The sequence below is a fragment of the Colletotrichum fructicola genome, assembly GCF_000319635.2.
Source record: "Colletotrichum fructicola Nara gc5 chromosome Unknown KSG_Nara_v1_contig02, whole genome shotgun sequence".
Taxonomy (NCBI): Eukaryota; Fungi; Ascomycota; class Sordariomycetes; order Glomerellales; family Glomerellaceae; genus Colletotrichum; species Colletotrichum fructicola.
The window spans coordinates 2,602,687-2,629,321 of NW_027094052.1; the positions used below are offsets into that span (position 1 = coordinate 2,602,687).

The following is a 26,635-nucleotide window of genomic DNA, read 5'->3' on the forward strand; positions in this document are numbered from 1 at the left end:
ATGGGTAAGCTTGGGTTTGACTGATGAGCCAGAGACTGGTTGGGTTCTAGACTGTTATTCCCGAATTTGCACGTGTCTCGAGTTGCTTGTCGTTTCTGGGAGCGGACGGCCCTGTCGTTGAGAGTGCAACGATGCCACATGTCTTGGCCCCTGAGAACATTCTTGCGCCGTTGCTCCAAGCACGCAGCTCCGCGTCAGGTCCAAGGCACCGCACCGTCCAGTCTCACCCGGCACCCGCCTCCCCGTTTCCCTGTTGGACCTGCCGCCGCCATGGTGGTGATGTGTTGAACCTTCAACTCGCTGGAGATGCAGTATCTCAAGATGGGTTCTTCTTGCTGTCGTTGACTGACCTGCCTCCTCTCCAACGTCCATACTCGAATGTGAAAACATATCACTCACATCTCTCGAGCACCGTTCGTCCAGTATCCCAACGTCGCCCTTCTGGACCCATCATCTCCCATTGTCCCGTCCGCCCCCGGACTGAGGAATGCATCGCAATGTCCCCCCATTCCCTCCCTCTGCTTGCTTTCATGCGATGAGGACAGTCACCCAGGGGCCCAGGCTCCCGTGTGTTGGGCGCCTCGCCCAAGCCCGGCAACATTGCCCTTCGCTGTCTGTCTTCTCTATAAGACGAGGCAAGCCGAGCTTCATCCTGCCCATCTCTCGGATTAGTTCTCTCCTCCCCAGTTCTCTCAACCCCCCCAGGTCTTCCGCCCGCCGAAGAACTCTCTCTCGCCCACCCAGTACACTCGTTGGACTCTGTCCCCTCACATTCGTTCCCCTTGCAGGATATCCTGTCTGTCGCTCGTTTCGTACAGCTCAATCCCGCTCTCCTCTCGCTCATCAACCTAATCCGCCCGCCTCAAACACCCCTGCCAATCCAACAGACAACTTCCCAGAGCTCGTACAGGAACAACCGCAAAAATGAGGTTTGTCATCACTCTTCTTCACACGAGCTCCCACCACTTATACTAACCTCTATTCCAAAGTGTCGGCCAACTCACCAGCTCCGCCTTCGTCACTTGTGACCCCATCCCGGCCACGGTGACGGTGACCAGCAACGTCTACACCACCGTGTACACCACCACCGCCCTTGCCGCCAACCCGACCACCTCATGGACGGCCACCTACACCATCACCGAGGTGTGCTCCGGCTACCCATGGGAGTACAAGACCCACGACATTCCCCCGTGCTTCGTCCCCACCACCGTCTACTGCGAGCCTTGCGCCCAGAAGACCATCCCCATCATCTGCCCGGCCCCGTCCATGACCGGCGGAGTCGTCATCAACGGTAACGGTGTCACCGCCAACAACATGCCCGTCATCACTGCCGCTCCTTACGGCGTGTACGGAGGCTACGGCTCCTACGGCACTGGCAACCAGCAGCAGGGCGGCCCCGGCGGTCCTGGTGCTCCTGGTGGCGGCCCCGCTGGCCCCGGTGCTTCTGGTGCTCCCGGAGGTGGACCCGCTGGCCCTGGTGCTTCCGGCGCCCCCGGAGCTCCTGGTGCTCCTGGTGCCCCCGGTGCCCCTGGCGCTCCCGGCGGTGCCCCTGGCCAGACTGGCACTGGTGGCTCCGCCCCCGGCTACGGTGTCTATGGCAGCTACGGCGACTACAGCGTTCTCCCCGCCGCCCCCGGTGCCTCTGGTGCCCCTGGTACTCCTGGCACTCCCGGCACCCCCGGCACGCCTGGCACTCCCGGACAGCCTGGTACCCCTGGCTCTCCTGGCTCCCCTGGTACCCCCGGCGGCGCTCCTGGCTCTCCCGGCTCCCCTGGCACCCCCGGCGGCGCTCCTGGCACTCCTGGCACTCCTGGCGGTGCCCCTGGTACCCCCGGCGGCGCTCCTGGTACTCCTGGAGGTGCTCCTGGTACTGGCGCTGGCCAATCCGGTGCCGGCCAACAGCCCGGTGCCTCCGTCCCCGCCGGCGGTGCTCCCGGCGCCAACCCCACCGCTCCCGGCACCGGCAAGCCCTCAACCGTCGTCGTTGCCTCGGCACCGTCCCTCAAGCAGAGCCTCGGCCTCCTTTGCGGTATCGCAATGGCCGCCGGCTTCACCGTCTTTGCTTAAGTTTCGCCGCCACCTCTCTCTCACACACATTTCCACGACTAATCTAATTCCTTCACGACCAAAGACAAGATCATAAAAGGGGGAGGGAATGAAGCATGTACCTGGGCATACGATTAGGGGATGTTGCTTGCTCTTCCTTTGTTCTTCAACTTTTTCTCGCTCGCATGGAGAAAAATAGAAAGACCTCATTTTATCCTTCCTGAACGTTTTCGCACAAGTTGTTTTTCTGTTACTAATTGGCGGCATTTGGTGGCAGTACTACAGATTCTGCCCCAACCAAGCGGAGTTGGACATAGGTGGGACAATGGGACCCTCGGGTGTCGCGTTTTCATCAATTGAACGATTTTAGATTGAGTACGAATACAGGTTTCCTAGGGTGTTTTGTTCGTGAGCCCCTCCTGCTGTGTGCTATCGACCTTCCCCGTGATCCAATTTGGGTGAACACGGGTTGATGTTTGTGTCATTTCTCATGAAAGTTGCGAGTGTAGAAGGGGTGTTCGTCCGCGCTTTGATCCTCACCTGTCGCCAAGAGCTTTTGACATGACGGATGGGATGACGTTAGGGAGGGCGAGGACCTTTTTTCTCCCGGTTTGGTCAAAGTGTCCTCCTTGTGAGTGTGAGGGCGGAGAAATTCCCCAAACAGAAAACGAAAACGCCAAACCAGTTTCCCCTGATTCATTCAGCCTGTTCTGCAGAGTTTGCTCTCTTCATTCCAGCATGCCGTCCTCTCCCTTGCTGCGGTGCTGCTGCCGGATAAACTCCTCCACCTGCGCGTCGTTGTACGGTCGTTCCGGGGGGCCAGGAATGCCCGGGCGCGAGATCTTTTCCTCCTTCTCCTCTGGCGGGTTGCCGAGGATCTTGGCGGCGGCTGGAATGTACTGTGTCACTTTTGTGGAATGTCTGCATGAGCTATACCGTACCGGACAAAAGAAAACAGGCGGTGCTGTTGGTGTTCGTGGCTGTGGTGGATGCTGTATGAGGATTGGGCAGGGACAGAGACAGAGGAGAGGGTGTCGTGACGATACTGGGATTTGGGCACCCACCTTTCTCGATGATCGGGTTCTGCTTCGGCGGCTCGTCGGGTTCTCGCGCGTCGTGCGCCGCTTGGTCCAGCTGCTCCTTGAAGCTCATCTCGCGGCCGTTGACAGTTGTTTTGGGGGCGGGAGCGAACTTGGTATTTGGCTGGGCGGACATGGTGACAAGGTGGACAGACTCAAAGTGTCAAAAGCGGGTGAGGGAGGAGAATGCGCTCGCGTGCCAGCTGTCGTCGTCGGTAAGGCTGAGCGAGGGAGGTATGGAGCTTCGGGATACGGATGGGAAGGATTTCGCGAGAGGTGGGAGGGACGGTAGAGACAGTTTTCGGACCGGGTTTACAGAAGTAGCAGGCAGGCGTCGCAATTGAGTTTTCGTCAATGTGGCGGAGCAGCAAGCATCAAAGAGGCTAAGAGCGAAGAATTGGGTCGACGGGCAAGTAATAAGGAGGAAAGAATACGCCTGGCAGGGCTGGGGACTGGGAGGTGCGCGGGGTGGGAAGGGCTGCTTCTACTAAATAGGTAAGCCTGATAGGGTGACGGATGGTGATGCAACAACGTGGGTGACGGGGGATAGACAGAGAGCCTGACCAGATGCAGGTTCAGCTACCAAAACGCGCGTCCCGGTGCCGAGCTATGTGATCATAAGTCTGGGCGGCCGGGTGGGCTTGCAGCTTGGCCTATCGTGCTTGATTGATGGGGACCGATGCCTTCGATCCTGGGGCTGGACTGGGCCTTTACTTAGCACTCGGAGCTTTCTTGCCGTCCGTCTATGCTAGCACTGCTAGGTATCCGTTAGGGAGCCCGGTTTGCTTGGTTCTGCGTTGGGCAAGCCAGCAAAACAGGTGCGGCGCATGGTGTGAGGTAAGAAGGGCGCCTCCGCAATCTGGGGCCAATGACGTCAAACCGCCTAGCTCGGCACTGCAGTCCCCTTGGCTGTCCCGCTAAGATAACCTTATTACGTCGCTGGAAGCTTCCTTATCGGCTCTTATCGGCTTCTTATCGCTCTTCTGCCCCTCCATTCCGCTCGAGTGGCCCGGTCCCTTTCGCGGCGGCATTTTCTTCAATGGTGATCTGACCGTTCATCCCAACCTACCCACTGGACTTTTTTCTTTTTCTTTTGCCTTTTGCGACGGCGCAACCACGCCCCCTAAAGATGGCTCCCATCCCAATCACAATCATCACCGGCTTCCTCGGCTCTGGCAAGACGACGCTGATCCTCAACCTCCTCCCGCAGCTCAAGGCCCAGAACCCGGACTACAAGCTCGCCCTGCTCAAGAACGAATTCGGCGACCTGGCCGTCGACTCCCAGCTCGCGTCCTCCAACGCCATCTCGGGCGTCCAGGAGCTGCTCAACGGCTGCATCTGCTGCAACCTCGTCGGCCAGCTCAGCACCGCCCTCGAGGAGCTGCACGCCACCGTCCGCCCCGACCGCATCGTCGTCGAGACCTCGGGCTCCGCCTTCCCCGCCACCCTCGCCCTCGAGGTCAACCGCCTCGCCCGCGAGACCGGCAACTACGTCCTCGACGGCGTCATCAGCGTCATCGACACCGAGAACTGGAAGGGCTACGAGGACACGAGCTACACCGCGCGCATCCAGGCAAAGTACACCGACCTCATCGTCTTCAACAAGTGGGAGCTCTGCTCCGAGGACCGCTTCGACGAGGTCCTCGACCGCGTCGGCGACCTCGAGATCGAGATACCGTGGGTCAAGAGCCGCAAGGGCTGGGTCGGGGCCGACCTCGTCTTCGGCGTCGACGGCGGGCTGGCGCAGGGGCTGACGGAGGACGGCGCGGTGGCCAAGGACCACGACCACGAGCACAACGGGGAGAAGCACGCGCACGACCACCAGACAGAGGTCGAGGTGCTATCGGTGGAGCTGAAGGGCCCCAAGGGCGCCGCGGTCAACTCCGAGAAGCTGCAGGACCTGCTGCGCGCGGCGCCCAAGGAGGAGGTGTACCGCATCAAGGCTGTGCTGACGGCGTCGTCCACGGTGAGGGGCTCCGACGAGGACGATGCCGCTCCCACGCCGCCGCACCCGCAGGGGCGATACATCCTAAACTGGGCGTTTGGGAGGTGGACGTTTACGCCAATTTCCGAGGGCGGAGCCGAGCACGCTTCGAGCGAGGGCGCATTGCTGCGCATGACGATGATCCTGGGACGCTACGAGAGCGCAAAGTGGAAGAAGAAGCTGGAGAAGGGGTCTTTCTTGGAGGTTGAGGGAGGGGATGGTGAGCTGGCTGTTACAAAGATCTTATAAGGAATGACGTAGATGATAGACGATTACGAGACATGGCGCACAGAGGAGTATAGACATGAACATGGGAAGGGAGAGCAGAGATAGAGTCTCGAATGTAGACATTTGTGCGACAGGATCTGTGGTCAAATAGTAAAGACCGAAGACAAAAGAATTTTTTTACCTCAAATTTTTTGTTCCCAAATAAAACGGGTTCTTGTTCTGGGGGTATGTATAGTAATGCTGGGGAGGTTGATTCCTCAAACTGCAATGCGGGATGCGTACATGGGGCAAGGCACCAACCGAGCGCGAGTCGGCTTAACGCATCAAGTCACCATTCCACACTGACGAGATCTGGGAGTGATGTTTTACTGTATTTCTACGTTTTACAAGCGCCGGGTATCATGTATTTACACCTCTAGACTACAAAGTTCATCGTCTTGCCACCCCTAGCGACAATGACCCTCTTTGGAGACCTGATGTCAAGCGGGCCGCTCGAGAACTTGGCCTTGCCCTCATCAGACTTCAAAACCTCCGCCAACATCCAGTCCTTCAATGCATCACCCTCCAGATCAGACGGAGGGGAGGGAATCTCCGCGACACCACGCAGCTTGCCGTTAATCTGGATAGCTACGGGCTGCTTACGGGGTGTCAGCAGCGACTCGGTGTCGTCCTTCACGGGGAAAGACGACCGGAAGATAGAGCCAGCATCAGGGTAAAGAATGCTCCAGCATTCTTCCGCAAATGCGGGTGTGACAGGGGCTGTCAACCGCAGGAGTGTGGACAGTGCCTCTCTCTGGATCAGTGGGCTTGCAACCGTGTTGTCGAGCAGAGTCTTGGTCAGGCCCATAAGGTCCGAAATGACCCTATTCAAGGAGAATACCGTCTCGTAAGATTGTGTGACAGAGTCAATGGTCCCTTGGACAGCTCTCCAGGTTTGAATGTCCGCATCCCAGGTGGCCAGTTCACTAGCACTCAAAGATCCCAAGTTCTTTGAGCGCTCCTCGAGATACACCTTGACAGAGGTTCCTTCGACCTCAGTAATTGACTTTTGAATTTTCTCAGCATGGTCATGCAGCCTCTGGAGCCATCGTGTGACACCGCTGATCTTGCTCTCGTCCCAGTTCAGGACTTCGTCAACAGGCGCCTGGAAGAGCATGTGGGCTCGCGTGGAATCCGCGCCGTGCTTGGCGACAAACTGCGTCGGGTCAACTCCGTTGTACTTGGACTTGGACATCTTCTCATAGGACACATTCGCCGTCTCGCCTGTGGCGATCACCTTCGGGGTGGAGCGGTCCTTCAAGTCAACCTCGTCCGGCTTCAGGAACTTTCCAGTCTTCGGATCGGTGAAGGTCTCGCCGTGTACCATGCCCTGGGTGATCAGTCGGGAAAAAGGCTCGTGAACTGCGCCCTCCTCCGAAGCTGGGAAGAGAGGAGTTGTAGCCAGGAATTTGTAGAAGAATCTGGCATAGAGCAGATGCAAGATGGCGTGTTCAACGCCGCCAAGGTACAAGTCGACAGGCATCTGCTTTGCGGCCTCAACCGAGAAAGGCTCCTTGTCATTGTGAGGGTCCGTAAAGCGAGCATAGTACCAACTTGAGTCGACGAAAGTGTCCATGGTGTCAGTATCTCGCTTGGCCTCACCGCCACACTTGGGACAGCTGGTGTTAACCCAGTCATCGGCTCTTTCCAATGGGTTTCCGGGCTTTCCGTTCGCCCAGTGTTCATCAACTTGGGGCAGTTTGACCGGAAGCTGGTCGTCAGGAACAGGGACCGGGCCACAGGAGCCACAGTGAATAACCGGAATGGGGGTTCCCCAGTATCGCTGACGGCTGATGAGCCAATCTCTCAACCTCCATTTCTCAACGGGCTTCGCCAGTTCTGATGCCTCGAGGATGCCGACCAACATACGACCAGCCTCCTCGGATGACTTGCCCTTGAAAAGACCGCTATTCGCTGTCATGACTCCATGCTCAACAAACGGATCATTTACCATTGCGGACGTCGACTCATCCTCAGATGCCGCCAAAACGAACCTCACAGGTTCGTCGTAGTGATGCTCCTTCCAGAAAGCATTGTCTCGCAGATCATGGCCAGGCACGCCCATAACGGCTCCTTCACCATAGTCCCCGAGCACGTATGGCGCCACATAGACCGGGATAGATGCCTTCGTGGCATCGGGGGTCTGTTCGTGGTAGGCCAGCGGGTTGATAGCCCTGACGTGAGGAAGGAGGTAGCCAACCTTGGAGTCCTTCGGCAGTCCTGGAAGAGTATCCAGAAAAGCCTGCAACTCGGGGTCACCCTTGGCCAAAGAAGCGACCATCGGGTGAGTAGAAGCCAAGGCGACATATTGAACCCCAAATAGGGTGTCAGGTCTTGTGGTGAAGATCTCGATGCTGGCGTGGATGTCAGAACCCATGGCCAGGATGGGAAACTTGATAGTTGCGCCCGTCGACTTGCCCAGCCAGTTCTTTTGCTGAGCAAGAACTCTCTCAGGCCAAGCCTCGTCCTTGGCAAGGGTTTCCAGATCGTTTAACAAGGATTCTCTGAACTCGGAGATGCGGAAGAACCACTGCTTCAGCTTGCGTTTCTCAACCTTGGCGCCTGATCTCCAGGAACATCCGTTCGCATCCACTTGTTCGTTCGCAAGAACCGTCATGTCGACCGGGTCGTAGTTGACCTCGGCCTCGTCCTGGTAGGCGAGACCGCGGTCCAGCATCATCAGGAAGAGCTTCTGGGTGTGCTTGTAGAATTCGGGATCGCAGGTGGCGATTTCCTGCAAGACGTTAAGTCAGACTTGGAACCGAACGACGAATTTGATTAACAAACCCTTTCCCAGTTCCAAGTGCCGTTCATGATTTCCAGTTGCTCCTTCATCTTTGAAATATTGCTTTTGGTCCAAATGGCGGGGTCAATACCACGTTCAATGGCAGCGTTCTCCGCGGGAAGTCCAAAGGCATCCCAGCCCATGGGTAGCATGACCCTGGAGCCTTTCATTGTATGGTATCGGGAGAGAACATCGGCAATCGTGTAGACTCGGAAATGGCCCATGTGCAAGGTGCCTGAAGGGTACGGAAACATGGGCAGGACGTATTTGCTCGGCTTGCTAGAATCTGCATCGTCTGCGGCAGACTTCGACGTCTGCCACTGCTGGCGCCATTTCTTGTCCAGAGCAGGAAGGTCGACAAGACCTCGTCTCTGGGCGGCGGCAGCCAAGCATGGGCTCGCGAAGGGCTGCGGGTGTCGGTATGCCAAGGATGGTGAAGCTCGCGCAGTTTTTGCGAATGTCGCTACGGCCCGAGCAGGCCACACGCGGCCGATGTGTCTTGCGTGGATCAGTTGCATCGCGACGGTTGTGTCATGGCCAATTGACGACGTCGGTGTTGAAATGAGGTCGGCGAGGTTGTAGTCATCCGCCGCTGTCACGCTATCGTGGGGTTTGTGGAAGGGAAGGTGACCGCGTTTGCACCTGCAAGCCGAGCTCCATCAAAAACGGAGAGCTCTCGGAATGGCGCCCAGAATCCCTGCAGGGTCCTCTGCCACTAAAATTCCGGAGGGTAGGGCGGACCTGCAGGGGAACGTCATCTGTCCCTCGCACCCCTGGGACAAATCGTCTTGGGGTATCACACTGTTGGACCAGCCCATGCAGACGGACGAGATCGTACTTGGTGTTTGCCTGCAGGGCCCTGCCGTCTCTCGACCATGATAAGACCAGCTATGCGACTGGACATGACCACACGAGAAATTAGTTTCCCCCTTTTCTCACCATCTTTTGTTAATAAAGGGGGTTTTCTCCAAGGTGTAACAGCCAGGGACAGCCCAGCAACTAGCACGGAAGAACTAAAAACCGTTGGGGGCCGGCTTAGACACTGTGTACCGGCTTCACCGCCCTGCGGATGTGTCATCTGAAGTTGCGGTCACAGTATGCGCACCGATCTCCTTAAAGCGAACTGCCCCGCCATCGCTCAAATGTCTTTCAATATCTTCGTGGATACGCCTTTTGTGCTAAGGAATGACGACAGCGCAAACAGACCAATAAGGTAGCATTCAAGTCTATCCAGACCAGAGCGGCTTCCACCGTTGAGCTCGTCGCACCCCAGACATCTTTTTTGTCTCTCAGTTGCTGTCTCTACGCACGTCACTTGGTCTATCAGGTGTCTCGGGCAAATTCTCAGACTCACCCGCTGAGCACCCCGCCTTACCCCTCCACCGAGGTCTGATATCAACGGCACACAACCCCAGATTTTCAGCTGAGGGCTCTCTTCTCCGACGTAGGAGTCGCAGAAGGTCAGAAGTTCCAATTGACCACTTATCGCCTCAACAATATCGGAATACGCACAGCTACCACGCTCAATATGGACAAGATAACGGACAAGATCGCCGCCCTGCCGGCAGATGCCAACTACTTTTCCCTCGAGTTCTTCCCGCCCAAGACCGTCATGGGTTTCTCCAACCTCCGCGACCGTCTGGACAGAATGGAAAGGGCCCTGCGCCCTCTCTTCGTCAACGTGACCTGGGGCGCCGGCGGTTCAACCTCACAAAAGTCCCTTGAGCTGGCCGAGATCTGCCAGCGCGAGCTGGGTCTCACGACCTGCCTTCACCTGACGTGCACCAACATGAGCCGCAAGCTCATCGATAAGGCCCTTGAAGACGCAAAGGCACTCGGTATCCGCAACATTCTTGCCCTGCGAGGTGATCCCCCACGCAAGAGTGAGTACCGCACCGCCGAGGACTCCGATGTCGAGGACATGGACGACTTCGTCTGGGCCATCGACCTGGTCAAGTACATCAGGAAGAAGTACGGCGATTACTTCTGCATAGGAGTTGCCGCCTACCCCGAGGGCCACGCCGATGAGAGCCACCCCCTCGGCCAGAGCTTCGAGCACGACCTGCCCTACCTTGTCGACAAGGTCCAGGCCGGCGCCGACTTCATCATGACCCAGCTCTTCTTCGACATCAAGGCTTACGACAATTTTGAGAAGGTGCTTCGCGAGCACCCCAGCGGCGCCTTCAAGACCATTCCCCTCTTGCCCGGTCTCATGCCCATCCAGAGCTACCAGATGATCAAGCGCACCACCAAGCTCAGCCACGCCAAGGTCCCAGACGCCCTCATGGCCCGCCTCGACGCGGCCAAGGGCGACGACGAAAAGGTCAAGCGCGTCGGCGTCGACATTCTCAGCGAGCTCGTCGAGCAAGTCAAGGAGGTCAAGAGCAGGACCCCCGGCCCCAAGGGCTTCCACTTCTACACCCTCAACCTCGAAAAGGCCGTCTCCTTCATCCTCGAGAGGACGGGCCTCATCCCGGAGCACGCAGACGACGACAACGAGTCCGCCATCATCGACGACGCCGTCGTGCCCACCGTCCAGCTCAACGGCCTCAACCCCATGTCCGCCGTCCCCCGCGCCCTCTCCAACTCGAACCGCCGCGCCTCCTCCATCGGCTCCGACCCCCACAACCGCGTCATCGTCTCCTCGGCCTCAAATCCCGCCTATGAGACCACCGCCGCCTCCCTCTCCGCGGAGCCCGTAAACACCCGCGCCAACACCCTCGCCATCTCAGAAGGCGAGGGCGTCCTCGGCCGCGAGGCCACCTGGGACGACTTCCCCAACGGCCGCTGGGGTGACGCCCGCTCCCCGGCCTACGGCGAGATCGACGGCTACGGCGTCAGCCTGCACATGTCCGTGACCCAGGCCGTCGGCCTCTGGGGCACGCCCAAGACCGTCCAGGACATCAACAACCTCTTCATCCGCCACATCAAGGGCCAGCTCAGCGCCATCCCCTGGAGCGAGGAGGAGCTCCTCCCGGAGTCCAACATCATCCAGCAGGAGCTCCTCGAGCTCAACTCTCGCGGCTGGTGGACCGTCGCCTCCCAGCCCGCCGTGAACGGCATCCCCTCGCGCGACCCGACCTTCGGCTGGGGCCCGCAGCACGGCTTCGTCTTCCAAAAGTCCTTTGTCGAGTTCTTCCTCCCCTCGGCCGACTGGGCCGGCCTCGTCGCGCGCCTGAACGAGGTCAAGGACAAGTCCATCTGCTTCTACGCCGCCAACGCCGCCGGCGACTTCGTCTCGTCCGACTCGAGCGGCGGCCTCGTCCTTGAGGGCACCGAGACGAGCACCAACGCCGTTACGTGGGGCGTCTTCCCCGGCAAGGAGATCATCACGCCCACCATCATCGAGGAGGTCAGCTTCCGCGCCTGGGCCGAGGAGGCGTTCAAGATCTGGGGCGAGTGGGCCAAGGTCTACGGCAAGGGCAGCGAGAGCGAGGCCCTGTTGGAGAGAATACGCTCCGAGTACTGGTTGGTCAACATCATCCACCACGATTTTGTCGAGAGGGACGCACTGTGGAAGTTGCTCAGCGGTGAGAAGGAGATTTGAGTGTCTTTTAGGGTCAGAAGCAAATACCAGTAAAAAAGGAGGGGGGTCGGACGGGCGCACTCTGTAGACAGCAGCGAATTAAAGGGAGATACCCGTCATTACATTTTTCATATTGCATAGCAACATCACACGCATGAGGATGGCAGAAGTGTAAATCATGATGGCCTATTGCCATGGTATCTCAGTTTGTTGAATGCTTCCCACGTATCAAGCCTTGTGGGGAGATTGACTATCTGTCAATCGTGTCAATCATCTAATGTACATGTGTTTCCCGTCCTAGGGATACCTTCCCAACGCCAAGCTTCCCGAGATCCTGAGAGAGAAGGGAATTCATAAATCAAATCTAGAAGGCTCGAAAGCAAATCCGAATCCACCCGCCGTCCTTGGTTCTCCCTGTTACCCGCCATCCTAGATCTCACCATCGTTGTTGTCCATGTAATTGCTGCCAAAGAGACCCTGGTCGAAGCTGGCCATCTCGCTGACAACGAAGCTGGGCATGGCGTCCTGGGGCTCGGGGTTGAAGTAGAAGCTGTCGTCCGCCTGCTGGGAGAAGCTGTGCTGGGACGCGAAGACGTCAGTGGCAGGCTGAACGGCAGGCTGGGAGACGACCGGCTGCTTGAATGACTGCGCCATGAAAGCGGGCTTCGAGTTGACAGGAGCCGGGGCCTCGTAAGCCGGGGCGTTGTCAGGGGTGTTGACCTCGCTGTCAGAGGTGGTCAAGTCGACCGCAGCAACGTTGCTTATGTTGGTAGCAGCGGCAATGGTAGCGGCGCGGCTGGGGGTGTTGCTGCGGCGACTGGGAGTGGTCTTGCCGATGCGGCCGTCGAGGACGTGGTCGCGGACCCGCGACTTGGAGGGGGTGTCCTCGAAGGCGTTATAATCGACGTCGTCACCACCCTCGTCATCCTCCTCGTCACTCAACGGCTGGAGCTTGATGGGCTTGGCCTTCTTGACAGTCGAGCGGCCGCCACCGGAGGCAAGGCGCTTCGAAGGAGTGGCCTTGCGCGGGGTCGAAGCAGCGCTGGAGGGGCCGGCGCCAGAGAGGTTCAAGGCCGTGGCTGGGTTCCCGCCGCTGTTGGCGGTCTGCTTGAGAGACTCAGCATCCTTCTTGATGCCCCGGAACTGGAACTGAATGCCGTCGGCAGTCGACTCGCCGAAGAACTTGGCGATGTCTATTCAGGCATTAGCATCAGGACTCACAGGGTGGCGATGAAAGAACATGAACGAAGTCGACAGCAACCAAAAACACGTCTTACCCTTGGCATCTTTGGGAAGATCTGCTGGGATATGAATACAGTCCATTCCCGACGCGACTGCATCCTTGATGATCTTTGAGTGATTCTTGAGGGCGCGGAAACGGTGTTGAGCCGCGTACTCCGTCATGTCGGACCCAAAGTGCTCGGCGATATCTTCCAGACGTCAGAGACGCCAGACCACGAATGAAAAAGACAAGGAAACCAAGATAAAAATACAAGTAAGAAGAAGTCGAGAGGTCGCACTTACCCTTGTAGTTCCACTTCACCTCGGGGTGAGCAGCGACGATGGCGCGCAGCAGGCGAGCCTGAGCGTCGTAGGTCTTGAAGTTCGTCTTGGAAGTGACGGGAGCCATGTTGATGTCTTGTCTGATGCAGGGCAGTTGCTATGTCAGTCGCACTCTCCGCTAAAAATATTGAGGGTGGAGAAGGTTGGTGATGGACCGGCGGGTGGGCTGTGTTGAGAGGTGAGGTGAGGTAGTCGTGGTAGAGGTGGAGGAGAAAGGGAACGAGTAGAAGCTCTTAGGTAAGAGGAAGGGAAGGAGTACAGAGAAGGTGCGGTGGGCAAAAATTGTATGGGGAGAAGTTCTGCGTACTCACTGGTAGGATTAAGGAAAGAGTAGTCTCTTAAGTGAGAAGTTATAGTGCTTTTGGTAAATGACTGGTGCCTTGAGGTTGACTCGGTAAGGCTGCGATGGTTGAATAGGCGCTGGGTGTGCTGAGTGATGGTAAGCCTTTGTGTATTTGATGGATGTAGGTGTTGGAAGTTGGATTGGGGATGGAAGTTGAGGCTAGTAGGAGTCGTGTGAGGGAAGGTGCTCATGTAGAGGGCAGGAACTCGGCGATGAAGCTGGGCAAGGGAAGAGACAACGGTGGGTCGTGGCTCACGCAGGACGAGGACCACGACTGATCCGGACCAATAGACTTACCAAGATGGCGTTGAAACACGGTATTCAAGGAGAATGGTAGGAAAGAAAGACAAGCTTTAATGGATAAGATGTGTTGGGCTAGGTGAGGTTGTGTCAGTTCCAAAATCAGTTGATGATGATGGGTGTGTTTGGTTGTGAAGGAAGCAAAAGAGGAGAGAGTGAAGCCGAACTTATATCCCAAAGATAGGCAAGCAGAAGACTTCAGGGCAGGCGCTTTCGAACGTCTTATTTCGAGAACTGCAGGTACTGTGGTGTTGACGAGGGCGCTTGCTTGGCGATGCTTTATGCCTAGTACACGATCGGATCCTATGCTCGTCCGCGCCTCCCCATAGATCATGAGATGAGTCTCGTGTACAGAGAAGCTTGAGAAGATACACTACCCTCATCTCCGGATTTGTCTCCGAGCAGATGATGTTTGGGGCGGCCATAAAGCTTCCATACAAAGGAGATCATAGCAGCTACAGACTTGGGCAGAGTGTAATAGGATGTACAACAGAAGGAGACATGGCGCATCTTAAAGACATCGACCATAAGAGAAGTGCAAAGCAACTTACCTCTTAGCTCCCGATGGAACCTCAGTCTAATTTAGACCCGTCCCGACCACGTTGTTTAAGATGCCTCACGAGAGGACAAGCCCTCAGTCAAGACTCTTCGCAACTGTGCCTCAAATCGAACTTGAACTTGCGCTCACAACCAACTCTTTCACCAGACAAGGAATACCCACGGGGGTGGGTACGGGGATGAAGGCTGATCGAGTTGAACCGTCCAGTGGAGACCTCGACGTCGTCTGAGATATGACCGTTGGAAATGTCTCGATTTCGTCGCAAAAGGATCGTTAAAGCTCCTACAGGTCGTCGACAATTCGGGAAATTGCGTCGTCGGTCGAGTAAAGAAAGAGAAAGAGAGAGAGGCAGGGTATAGTGACAAATGAGCAGGTTGTGGGGCGTTGGCAGGTCAATGACAAGCGAGTATCATGAAAACGAAGTCCTTTTGCAACGAGCGGACTTTTGAGGTGTAAGCTGAGGACTTACAGCTCCAGGGTCTAGAGACTGCCAGATGGAGGTTGTCGACGATGGAGTGGTACGGCAGTCGGGTGGCCAACTTGGAAAATAGGAGGTTGGGAGGCTTGGGAAACTCATCAGCATTGGCGACCTTTGGTGAGCGGCAGATACCAAGATACCTGGGCAGCGACAGAGAAAAGAGCACAGCAAAGGAAAAAGAAAAGCCAATGCGAATTAGAAAAATCAGTTATGAAATTGGGTATCCAGACAGACCAACGGCAACCAATACGACAGTCGTTACGCCATGCGCGATGCCACACGCTCGCCCAGAAAGTGACGTGAGAGGTAGTCGCTAACGCGAGTTAACGGCCTGCACACATCTCCAGAGCAAACCAAGCTCACCTCTCTCATCAAAACCCCTGCATTCCCATAGCATTACAATTGGCCCCGGGCTCTTGGCCCCTGAAACTCCCTGTCTAATCCCTGTCTAAGCTACTTTCCATATCTTTTGCCATATGTCGCAGATTCTACACCGTATCGCGCGGATCATACATGTCGACGGAAACGAAACCATTTATACAGCCGAACGCAGAATTACGCATTTCAATTATCGGAGCTCCTTACCGTACGGCGACGACGTCCTCCGTGTGGGGGTGACGCGACCGCTAATGTGGTCGGGCAAAGGCGGCTTATAGACACCGGCAGGGTACTGAGGATAATTGCCCAGGGCATGCTCCTTGATCTCGCCCTTCTCGCCGTCACCGTACATGAGGTACTGGACACCGAGGAAAGAGTCGCAGCAGGCCTGGAACATGCCGCACAGCTTGAAGGCCCAGGGGATCTCGGTCGTCGAGGTGAAGAACCAGAACATCTTCATGGCGTCACCAATCAGCCAGCTCGCCAGCACGGAGAAGCGGAAGCCCTTGCAAGACTGCGAGCGCGCGTTCGCAAAGATCTGAGGGAGGGGCAGCGTCGCCTCGACCGAGAGACCAATGTAGCCGATCAAAACCGAGTAACTCTGGTAAATCGCCGGCACGGGAGAGAGCAGCAGTTCGCAGACGGTCAAGGCGATGAAGAAGTACAGCAGGAATTGCCAGTAGCTGCGATGTTGGTTAGTCGGAGCTCCGCGCAGCACTTGCGAGGCTGTGGACTCACGGCTTGGGCGACCTCCACTGCCAAAAGTGGTACGGTCTCGATGCGCCAAAGACGGGACCGTCGTTGACGTTTGCGAAAGGGGTCGCGGCCTCTCCACCCTTGGATGACGGGGGCAGACGGTGTTCCAGCGCAATCTTGAGCAAGATGACTTGCATACCAACCATCAGAATCGCCTGGACGAGGAGGGCGGTATCGAATCGTGACCCGGGCCAGTAGAAGATCCTGCGCAGCACCAGCATGTCAGCTTGGGTTCGGAGAAGACGGACTTGGACCCACGTACTTCAGCAGAGAGGCAACCAGCATGATCAACGGGATGTCCAGAGAGAAACCGGCGCTCGACTTGTTTCGGTGCATCGACAAGGCCTGGTCGCTATAGGAAAGGACCGGCGACATGATGAGGAAGATCGGGGCCAGGTAGCCCGTGAAGGACGTCACAAAGGACGTCAGCCAGTGCATCATCTTGGCGGTTTGTGACACGACAAGGTTGGATTAAAGATTCAGCAAAAGACAAACACCCGACCGATTCTAAAGAAAATGGCAAAAGAGAAAAGAGATGCAATGATGTCGGTCAAGGAAGGGCCGTCGCGTCGAGAAAAAAAGAAGGGGAGGAGCGGAGCGCAGCGCGGCGGGCGGGCGGGCGGTCGCAGAGTTGTCGAACCCGATCTTTTTGAATTGGGGATCCAGAACGGCGACTTTAGGGGAGCCAATCAGATGCGGGCCAAGACAAGTGCAGGTCGAGCTTCCCACCCAGAATTGCTTGTTTCCAGGTGCCAGTTGACGTCGCCTGGTCCCTCTTACGCTGTTTTAGGAGGGCAAGTGACAGGGTTGGTAGAAATAGTACCGCAGAATGGAGCGCACCAAGAGGTTCCTTAGCAGGTAAGGTAAGGTAGGTAAGGGGGCACGGCACGGGACTGTTGGGCACGGAGACGTGGGAGCATCCCGGAGACCCGAAACCTTGGGCGATCGCACAGCGCCAGATGCGCTACGACGCGGCCGGCACTTTCGCTGCTCGCCGTGCACCAGGGCGCTCTGAGCTCCACTGTATCCGTCCATGTCAACGTGACCAGGTGCTGACACCGCCAAAACCGTCGCTGCCCGGGCCAGCAAGTCAGTGAATGGCACGCTGGGCAAAATTGTGACGGGAGCTGCGTTCCAGTGTTGCGCTCGGTTCGGCCCCATCGGATGGAAATTTTGCGATGGCAGGCCCGGGCCCGGTAGTGCTAGTTCTGGTTAATGCAGCAAGGTCCAGCCAGCTAAAGTGCAGAAACAGGTAAAGATGGACAAGGTAGAGACAAGAGAGAGAGATACAGAGGAAAGCTAAGGCTGGCGACACGGGAGGTTTTGTTATCTTATTTTCGATTTTAATTTTGATCCTTCATCCATCACCCAAGCAAGATAACCTTTGGGGACACACTCATCCCTCATAAAAAAAAAGAACCAACCATGTCCCCACCAGCCACACTTGGTTGCCAAATTTGTTCCGACAACGGCGCACCTCAGGGCCACCAGCCACGATTCATGCGTCCAGTCCAGTGCCCCTCCGCCCGGCCCTGGGGATGCCTCACAGCGGGCCCAGCTGTCGCGGGACAAGACCACCAAACCTGGAGAGACTCAGTCAGGCTCCTCCTGCTCCTCGAGGTGAACACTCCTTGATCAGTGAGTCCTGCGAAAAAAAGAACCCCACCATGCACCTCCACCGCCACAAAAATGAAGAAGTGCCCCGCCATCCTCGACGCCGTTTTCACGCTACCTTATCGTCTATCTGGCGCCCCGCCAAAATTTTGATCACCCCGCCATGCCGCCGCCGAGAGAGTCACGCAGAATGCTGCAAAACTTATCTCTGTCGCCAACCCTCAATCCGGGCGAGAATTCCCCATTGATCGCTGGCCGCTCTCCGTGTGCAACCCCGACCTGGGCCAGAATGGAGTTCCTTACCCTCGTCGGCGCTGAGGCGTACACGCCCAAGCAGGCCGAAGAGCTCAAGACTCGCATCAACAAGCACGCCAAAGTCGCTAACAAGGTCGCCCACGTCGCCGGCATCTGGATGTACTACGTCCACCTCAAGAACAGCGACAACAACCTCATTGTTCAGCAGAAGCTGACCAAGTGGCTCGGTCTTCCTGACCAGACCACCGCCCAGATCGCTGCCAACACTGAGTCGTCAAAGACTTACTATGTTACCCCGCGGAACATCTCCCCCTGGTCCTCCAAGGGTACCAGCATCACTCATGTGTGCGGTCTCGCAGACCACATTGATCGCATCGAGCGCGGCAGAGCCATCACAATCACCTTTGAGCAGCCCGTCTCCGAGGACGACATCGCCTTCAAGGATGTCGTCTACGACCGCATGACTGAGACCATTGGCCTGTCTCGTCCCGACCTTTCCGCCATGTTCATCGAGGGCCAGAGATATCCCCTGGAAGTCGTCGATATCTTTGGCGGCGATGCTGACCCCGTCGACACCCTCAAGGCTTATAACAAGCAGTTCGGCCTGGCCATGGACGAGTCCGAGATTGAGTACCTCGTCGAGGTCTTTAAGCGTCTTGGCCGCAATCCCCACGATGTGGAGCTCTTCATGTTTGCCCAGGTCAACTCGGAGCACTGCCGCCACAAGCAGTTCAACGCCAACTGGACCATTGACCAGGTTCAGATGGGAGAGTCCCTCTTTGGCATGATCAGAAACACTCACAAGTCCAACCCCAAGTACACCGTCTCCGCCTACAGCGACAACGCTGCGGTCCTTGAGGGCGAGACCGCCAGCTTCTGGGCCCCTGACTACTCCACCGGAAGCTGGAAGCTCACCAAGGAGGTGGTGCACGTTCTGGTCAAGGTCGAGACTCACAACCATCCTACCGCCATCTCTCCTTTCCCTGGTGCTGCCACTGGTGCCGGAGGTGAGATTCGTGACGAGGGAGCCGTTGGTCGCGGTTCTGCCCCCAAGGCTGGCCTCTGCGGTTTCTGGGTCTCTGACCTGTTGATCCCTGACGAGAACGCCCCTTGGGAGGTTGACCTCGGCAAGCCCGCCCACTTCGCCAGCAGTCTCGACATCATGCTCGAGGCCCCTATCGGCAGCGCCCGCTTCAACAACGAGTTCGGAAGACCCTGCCTGCTTGGTTGCTTCCGCACTCTCCTTACCAACGTCGGCAAGGAGGACTCTCCCGAGTGGCGTGGCTACCACAAGCCCATCATGATCGCCGGAGGTGTCGGAACTGTCCGTCCTCAGCACGCTCTCAAGGAGCTCGGCGACGTTCACGATGGTGCCCACGCCATTGTTCTCGGTGGCCCCGCCATGCTCATTGGTCTCGGTGGAGGTGCCGCCTCATCAAGCGCCTCCAACGAGGATACCGCCGAGCTGGACTTCGCCAGTGTCCAGCGTGGCAACCCCGAGATGGAACGACGTGCCCAGATGGTCATCGACACCTGCGCCGCCCTTGGCGAGCAAAACCCTATTGCCATGATCCACGACGTCGGTGCTGGTGGTCTGTCCAACGCCCTCCCCGAGCTGGTCAAGGACGCCGGCTTCGGCGGCAAGTTCGAGCTTCGCCAGGTTCACAGCGCCGACAGCAGCATGAGCCCTCTTCAAATTTGGTGTAACGAGGCTCAGGAGCGTTACGTCCTTCTCGTCAACAAGGAGAACATTAACCGCTTCGTCAGCATTTGCCGTAGGTTGACACTTATATACATACAAAGCACTTTGAACTAATCGACTACAGGTCGTGAGCGCTGCCCCTTTTCCGACGTTGGAACCGTCGTCGCCAAGGACGCCGAGGGCAACGCGAAGCTTACTCTCAGCGACCGTGACTCCCCTGAGAACCCCATGCCCATCGACCTTCCCTTCAACGCTCTCTTCCCCCCTGGACGTCGCCTCGAGCGTGTTGTCGAGTCTCGCAGACTCGACTTGCCCACCTTCGACGCCGTCTCTGCCCTTACGGCAGCCATCAGCGGCACGGTCAATGACGCCGCCCTCATCACCACCGCCACTGAGCGCGTCTTCCGCATGCCCGCAGTCGGCTCCAAGTCCTTCCTCATCACCATCGGTGACAGGACAGTCGGCGGTCTCTCCGTCCGTGACCAGATGGTCGGCCCCTGGCAGACACCGGTCGCTGACTGCGCCGTCACCGCCACCTCCTTCCAGCTGGGTTCCAACACCCGCACTGGTGAGGTCATGGCCATGGGAGAGAAGCCCCAGCTGGCTCTCATCTCCCCTGCCGCGTCTGCTCGCATGGCTGTCGCGGAGAGCTTGCTCAACCTCGGCGCCGCCGACATCCTCGGCACCCTGGACCGCGTGAAGCTCTCTGCCAACTGGATGGCCGCCGTCAACCACCCCGGCGAGGGTGCCGGTCTCTACGAGGCCGTCAAGGCCATCGGCATGGAGCTCTGCCCCCAGCTCAAGATCTCCATCCCCGTCGGCAAGGACTCCACCTCCATGAAGGCGTCCTGGAAGGACCGCGAGTCCGGCGAGGCCAAGAGCGTGACTGCTCCCATGTCCGTTATCATCACAGCCGTCACTGTCGTCGAGGACGTCCGCAACACCTGGACGCCCCAGCTCCGTCGCGTTGAGGACGTCGGCGAGACGATCCTCCTGTACGTCGATCTCGCCGAGGGCAAGAAGGCGATGGGCGGCTCCGCCCTGGCGCAGTCACTTGGACAGCTTGGAAACGAGTCACCGGACGTTCGCAACGTGGATCTTATTACAGACTACTTTGACGCTCTCCAGCAGCTCCACAAGAGCGGCGTCGTCCTGGCCTACCACGACGTCTCCGATGGTGGTCTCATGACCACCATCGCCGAGATGATGTTCGCCGGCCGCTGTGGCGTCGACGTCATGCTCGACGGCATCTCCAAGTCCGGCTCCGCCTCCGACATCCTCGCCTCTCTCTTCCACGAGGAGCTCGGCGCCGTCTTCCAGGTCCGCAAGGAGGACGAGATCAACTTCAAGCGCTGCTTCGCCACCTGCGGTCCTCCCCCCGGCCTTATCCGCAAGTTCGGTGTCGTCAAGCGCAAGTCGGACCAGTCGCTCACGATTCGTTACGGAGGAGTCGCGCCTATCGTCAGCTTGGACCGCGCCCAGATGCAGCAGTGGTGGTCGAGGACGTCGTATGCCATGCAGAGGGAGAGAGACAACCCAGCGTGCGCAGACAGCGAGTACGCCACCGTCTCCGACTCGGCCGACCCGGGCCTGTCGTACAACCTCACCTTCGACCCCAAGGAGAACATCATGCCCCTGACGGCCACCCTCGGCAGCCTCGTCCGCAAGGCGCCCCGCGTCGCCATCCTCCGCGAGGTCGGCGTCAACAGCCACAAGGAGATGGCCTTCGCCTTCAAGGCGGCGGGCTTTGACCCCATCGACGTGCACATGTCGGACGTCCTCGCGGGCCGCTCGCTGGCGGACTTCGTCGGTGTCGCGGCAGGCGGCGGCTTCTCGTACGGCGACGTCTTCGGCGCCGGCGTGGGCTGGGCGCAGTCTATCCTCGAGCACAAGCACGCCCGCCAGGAGTTTGAGAACTTCTTCAGGCGCCCCGACACCTTCGCCCTCGGCGTCTGCAACGGCTGCCAGATGATCACCCGCCTCAAGGAGCTCATCCCAGGCACCGAGAACTGGCCCACGTTCGTCGAGAACGCCAGCAGGCAGTTCGAGGCGCGCTTCGCCATGGTCAAGGTCGACGAGTCCCGCGCCGCGAACCCCTCCGTCTTCCTCCACGGCATGGACGGCTCCTCCTTCCCCATCGCCGTCTCCCACGGCGAGGGCCGCGCCTCTTTCTCCTCTCCCAACGCCCTCGAGGACCTGGGCGCCGACGGCCTCGCGCCCCTCAGGTACGTCGACAACCGCCTCAACGTCGCGGGCGCGGAAAGCTACCCGTACAACCCGAACGGCAGCCCTGGCGGCGTGGCTGGCGTCAGGAGCAGGGACGGCAGGGTCTTCGCCCTCATGCCCCATCCCGAGCGGACCATCATGGCGGACGTCGGCAGCTACGTTCCCCCGGAGCAGGTTGAGGCCTGGGGCGAATTCGGTCCGTGGATCAGGATGTTCAAGAGCGCCAGACGCTGGGTGGGCTGATTTGGGACTGCCGCAGCAGCAGCAGCAGCAGCAGCAGCTTTCGGTCAGGGGGTAAAGGTGGTTGGGTGTGTGTGTGTGTCTGTGTGTGTGTGTGTGTATGTGAAGGGGATCAATGCCCTCTCCTTCCCCCTCTCATTCCCTCTCTCAAAAGAAAAATAGGGGGCCGGGAACACGCTCCCGGAATCGGGAAACGGAGAACGAGACACATGTCGCTGGGAACGAGAGCAAAAGGGTTTAGACTTTCGGGGGTGGTTCAAACGGAAAAGCAGAAAACATTTACTACATACTTCACACGAAGATTGGGAGGGAGGGAAGAAAGGGGGTGGGAAACGGGAACATGTCTATAGTTCATCTAGCATAAGTTTTTCTTTTGGGTTTTTGGGACCTTTCGTTGCTACTGCTCCGACTACTTTGTGTACGACGAACTTGTATCTCTCCAGTCAAAGAGTCTTGGGGGCCTGTTGGTTCCTTTGCTGTCCTCTTGCTGGGCCAACCATCTAGGCAGGCTCATGTGAACGAGGGGGAAAGGGAAAGACGTTTCCGGCGATCTCAGTCTCATTCGTCGATTCACAGGAGAAAGACTAATTACCAACTCAGGAGTCTCTTTCGATTGGGGTGAACGAGGGAAAGGGGGCAGGTACGCCCCCTCCCCCTTGCCCTGGGATGGATGAGAGGACGAACAAGAAGATTGTGTTCTGCAGAGAGAGGGCGCGGACTGGGCAGGGCATGGCTTCCTTCAACGAGGTTGAATGGGCTGCCTTCAAACCCCAAGGATGCGTGTCTTCTTCGAGTCGAGTCCTGTCTGTCTGTCCCAACGGGGGTTGGCTGTTGCTATCCATCTCAGCCATCCAAGTCCGCGTTGTCTCGGCCGTCATCCGCGTCTTCGTCGTCCTAGTCACCGCCCTCTCATCCTCGTGATATACGTCTGTGAAATCTCTGTCATATTAGCGACATGTTCCAGATCGAGAAGGTTGTTCTCTCGAACCCAGGTAGACCCAACGGGCGCCGACCAGGCGTTCACTTCAGGGGTGTCGAAAAACCTCTCTCCCCACCGTGGTGGCGATGAGGACTGACGTCCAACAGCATCAGAAGGTCCTTTTCTGTGGGCAGAAAACTTTCCCCGGCAGGCATCCAGACGGACAAGCCCAGCGCGAGGACCAACGACAGCCAGGTGCAATCTCAAAAAGATGGGCATGCTGCTGTTGCTGCTGCGCCCTCGAATTCGGCCCCCAAGTTTACGTACGACTTTGACACTGGCACTGGGTGAATTCCTTCGCGCCGGCAGCGCGCCCCGATCGAACAGCATGCCAGCCATTGTCGTTGGAGGGATTCAATCCACCCGATTCTCTTCTGCGCCGACGCCGCTGCGGGCGGGCCTTTCCTTACTCACTTCCTTCCTCACAGATCATCATCTCCTACCCGAAGGAAGGGATTTTGGCACTGACGCTTGTCAATTCGCTCCCGTCCTGCACGGATGGCAAGATGGCGTTCGCTCGGTGAGGGGGCGGTGGGGAGGAAAAGCCATCCGCCTCTCACCAGAAGCGCGCACTCGCACCCCACGGCTGTGGCGCCTGTCGAACGGGATGGAAACCTTCGCTCTTGGCTATTCACATCCAAGGCTTGCTGGAAGAAAAGGAAGAAAAGAAAAGGGGGGGGGGGAGGGTCTTTTCCCCCAACAGTAGTGGCATGCAGGTGAGCCATGTGTGCAGACGCGCGCCAGGAAAGAGCAAATGTACGCCTGCTGCACTCCCGCGGCGGCGAATAGCTCACCCCTTCCTTGTTTCGCTCCTCGCTCCATCTTCTGCGAGGCAGCCCATCAGGTTCGCAGAGACGCCACGATAACCCGCGAGCCTGCATTAGGGGTCTTTAACGGGTGGAGGATTACGCCGCTTGAGAGAGGAGCGGTTCGGCACAAGGCCAGTGTGTATGTATGTGTGTGCGTGGTATCAGCGGCGCTTCCTTTCAAAACCAGGTATGTCGTAGGGCCGCCACTTCTTCAGAGCCAGCGACAGGTCAGGGAAACGGCCTCCGCATGGCGGCTGTTTGATCGCGATTCGGGCCATGAATGTGTCCGCTTCGCTTGACGAAATTACCCTGTTGGCTGGCAAATCCGCAAAGGTGCGCACGTCTGTTGCAGGAGAGACTGGTGTGCGTCGATTCTACTCTGAGGATGGGGGTTGGTGGTGGCGGCGTCTTGGGCTTGACTTGGAGGGTGAGCCGGCCAAGACCATGAGTGGGTAGAGAGCATTACGGCTTTTCGAATGCGGCAGCGGCTCTCTCTAGGATGACGCCGCACCGGCTGTGACTAACTGTAGTCCCTTTAACCTCGCTTCTCTGTCGTGCAACATCTTGTCCAGGACTCTATGATGGCTTGGCTCATGCTGGAGTTCGCATCGGCAGGTTCATGTCGTTGGAACGTAGTCTTGTCGGGTCAACACTGCGGCTCCATTTCTGATCAAGCCGTCAACCAGTAGGATTGGTCGATGGCCGACACATCCTCGCTGACCAAAACCGCGCCCATGAGAATTGAGAGGAGTACGTTCGTGTTGGCAGGAGTATCATTTGCCATCTCTCACCGGCTCCCAACTTACATGTGGCGATCCGTTGGACGGGGACGCAGCAAGGACACTGCAGCCAGTTAGAGGGACTGAAAGCAGCAAAGTCTGAAGGGGGCTCCCCCATGGCAAATGGAACGGTGATCCGGGACTCCGCAAGCAATATGCGCAGTGCCGAGAGCCAACCTTGGCGATGAATCAAAAGTTTTCTGGCCAGTTCATCCCACAGCGCAACAACGTTGGGGACCCCAATCATCGGCCAGGGGATCCCAGTGACGACTTCGGGGATCGGGGGACGAAGCTTTGGCCAGACACTGCAATTTTCCTTTCCCTGACGCCGCCGCCGCCGCCGCCCTCGCGACCCCGAATACAGCAGCTTGATCCTCCAAGGATAAGCGCACAAATGTCAATAACGACGACTGCCGGGCACAAGGCGCCCAGGCCCAGGTTCAGGCCCAGGTTGCCTTTGCCTGGTGGTGCCATGTTATGAACCCCAACTTCCGGAGGATGAAAGCGAGAGTGGCACCCTCCCCCGCCCCTGGCAAGCGTCGCTCTCAGTGCCGCAGCAAGTTAGCCTTATGGATGGACGCTCGAAAATAAGAGATTGGTAATGGTAAAGCGACTGCCAACCCTAGACTCGAGTATGCCCGTGGAGGAGCACGCGAGGATGCGCAGCTCGTGCGGCGTAAACGGGTCTGTGGGAATGTCATCCATCCGTCTATCCCATCCATCCCACCACTCATCTCGTCCTCGTGGCGACGCGGGCGCCATTCCATGCCTGGGGAACAACGGGCCTGCGGTCTGGCCCCGAGCTGGGCCGCAAACCAGCAGTAAACTAGAGAGATACTAGAAAGGGCGACATCGTTCTCGGCATCTCCAGCGGCGCCGCCATGTCCAGCGGTCAGACGGTTTCCCGGTCTGCTGGGTCCCGGCTAGGACAAGCCACGACTAGTCAGATGCGCGGGGAGACTAATCGACGTCACGAACTGTGTAGTGAAGGTCGGCACCGGAAAGACGCAGTCGGTAACGGGACTCCCGACCTCTCTCGGGCGCCTCGCTGCTGAGGAGGGGGATTATGCGCCACTTCCGGCCTCATCGGGGCGAATCCAGGGTCTTTTTCGGCGGCTTTCTGACGCCGTGCACATGGCAGAAGTGCCCAGGCTAGGTATCTGGCAACCACAACAACAACAACGACACCCACGCTTCTCCAGTCAGTTGAATCGCCCGCTCGCAGTGCCGGGTACTTGGCAACAGGCCGTGACCACCTTGAACGAAAAATCCATGATCCGATACGGTATTAAGAGCCTAGCGTGGTGCGGCATCTCGAGTGGTGCGTGTGGGCTCCGCGGTGTGGTCCAGTGGTTGGATGGGTGGAATGGGCCAATCTTCCACGACTACAACCACATCCTCTCCTTCGGCCTGCATCAGTGTCAGCTTAGGTGCGCGCGGACATTGCTTCCAACCCCATGGTTCTGTCGGGCAAGCTAGCGGTCCGGTGCTGCGCTACCAGATAGCTGTCCTCCTGACGGCCGGTCCATATCCCACTACGGATACCTGCCCTTGGGCGGGGGACATCGGCCATGCCCAAGTTGCGAGCGGAGACAAGGCAAGCAGACTCTGAAAGTGCACTGTATGGAAGCGTTAGAGACTAATATTTGGCCGATCGCATGGTCGTGTCCGTCTATTCGTTTCCTCGGACTCTCGACGAGTTGGCTGGAATGTGGACGATTCCCGGTACAAGAGTGTAATAAGGTGTCCCGCAGGCTAGGACTAGGAGACCGGGCTCGTCTTGACAGGTACCCCCAGCCGAGCCGTTGGTGCTGAGAAGTCGTGGAAGCGCCGGAAACAAAAATCCCTTCAATCAGAGGCACGGAGCTAATTGCTGGGCTGGGTATGGTTCGAGCGTTGGTGGCCCACGTCATCCTCAAAAAGGGTGGACGACGGCTCCGAAGTCCAGGGCCCAGGGTATCATCGCG

At 58.0% G+C, this 26,635-nt stretch overlaps 8 protein-coding genes across 8 annotated transcripts; 4 read left to right on the top strand and 4 right to left on the bottom strand.

Moving 5' to 3' along the window:
- Positions 1 to 924: 924 nt before the first annotated feature.
- COL21A1 (Collagen alpha-1(XXI) chain) lies at positions 925 to 2,067 on the top strand (the record flags this gene model as incomplete). Its single annotated transcript, XM_032033994.1, has 2 exons — positions 925 to 929; positions 990 to 2,067. The coding sequence occupies 2 exons, from the start codon at positions 925 to 927 to the stop codon at positions 2,065 to 2,067; spliced, it is 1,083 nt and encodes a 360-aa protein (XP_031886835.1).
- Positions 2,068 to 2,774: 707 nt separating this feature from the next.
- CGGC5_v003474 (uncharacterized protein) lies at positions 2,775 to 3,261 on the bottom strand (the record flags this gene model as incomplete). Its single annotated transcript, XM_032033992.1, has 2 exons — positions 2,775 to 2,953; positions 3,111 to 3,261. The coding sequence occupies 2 exons, from the start codon at positions 3,259 to 3,261 to the stop codon at positions 2,775 to 2,777; spliced, it is 330 nt and encodes a 109-aa protein (XP_031886837.1).
- A 993-nt stretch (positions 3,262 to 4,254) lies between these two features.
- yjiA (P-loop guanosine triphosphatase YjiA) lies at positions 4,255 to 5,358 on the top strand (the record flags this gene model as incomplete). The annotated part of the gene is made up of 1 exon (XM_032033991.1): positions 4,255 to 5,358. The coding sequence occupies one exon, from the start codon at positions 4,255 to 4,257 to the stop codon at positions 5,356 to 5,358; it is 1,104 nt and encodes a 367-aa protein (XP_031886836.1).
- Positions 5,359 to 5,752: 394 nt separating this feature from the next.
- On the bottom strand, positions 5,753 to 8,679 carry CGGC5_v003476 (Leucine--tRNA ligase; the record flags this gene model as incomplete). The annotated part of the gene is made up of 2 exons (XM_032033990.1): positions 5,753 to 8,110; positions 8,164 to 8,679. 2 exons carry the CDS (start codon positions 8,677 to 8,679, stop codon positions 5,753 to 5,755), a joined length of 2,874 nt encoding a protein of 957 aa, XP_031886831.1.
- A 1,010-nt stretch (positions 8,680 to 9,689) lies between these two features.
- Positions 9,690 to 11,708, top strand: met11 (Methylenetetrahydrofolate reductase 2; the record flags this gene model as incomplete). The annotated part of the gene is made up of 1 exon (XM_032033989.1): positions 9,690 to 11,708. The coding sequence occupies one exon, from the start codon at positions 9,690 to 9,692 to the stop codon at positions 11,706 to 11,708; it is 2,019 nt and encodes a 672-aa protein (XP_031886830.1).
- A 408-nt stretch (positions 11,709 to 12,116) lies between these two features.
- Positions 12,117 to 13,317, bottom strand: CGGC5_v003478 (uncharacterized protein; the record flags this gene model as incomplete). Its single annotated transcript, XM_032033988.1, has 3 exons — positions 12,117 to 12,880; positions 12,965 to 13,117; positions 13,212 to 13,317. 3 exons carry the CDS (start codon positions 13,315 to 13,317, stop codon positions 12,117 to 12,119), a joined length of 1,023 nt encoding a protein of 340 aa, XP_031886834.1.
- A 252-nt stretch (positions 13,318 to 13,569) lies between these two features.
- Positions 13,570 to 16,505, bottom strand: PQLC1 (PQ-loop repeat-containing protein 1; the record flags this gene model as incomplete). The annotated part of the gene is made up of 8 exons (XM_066151129.1): positions 13,570 to 13,679; positions 13,891 to 13,968; positions 14,445 to 14,470; positions 14,922 to 14,932; positions 14,993 to 15,015; positions 15,516 to 15,991; positions 16,047 to 16,268; positions 16,327 to 16,505. 8 exons carry the CDS (start codon positions 16,503 to 16,505, stop codon positions 13,570 to 13,572), a joined length of 1,125 nt encoding a protein of 374 aa, XP_066009523.1.
- A 1,462-nt stretch (positions 16,506 to 17,967) lies between these two features.
- On the top strand, positions 17,968 to 22,104 carry ADE6 (Phosphoribosylformylglycinamidine synthase; the record flags this gene model as incomplete). The annotated part of the gene is made up of 2 exons (XM_032033984.1): positions 17,968 to 19,708; positions 19,760 to 22,104. The coding sequence occupies 2 exons, from the start codon at positions 17,968 to 17,970 to the stop codon at positions 22,102 to 22,104; spliced, it is 4,086 nt and encodes a 1,361-aa protein (XP_031887003.1).
- Between the last annotated feature and the right edge of the window lie 4,531 nt (positions 22,105 to 26,635).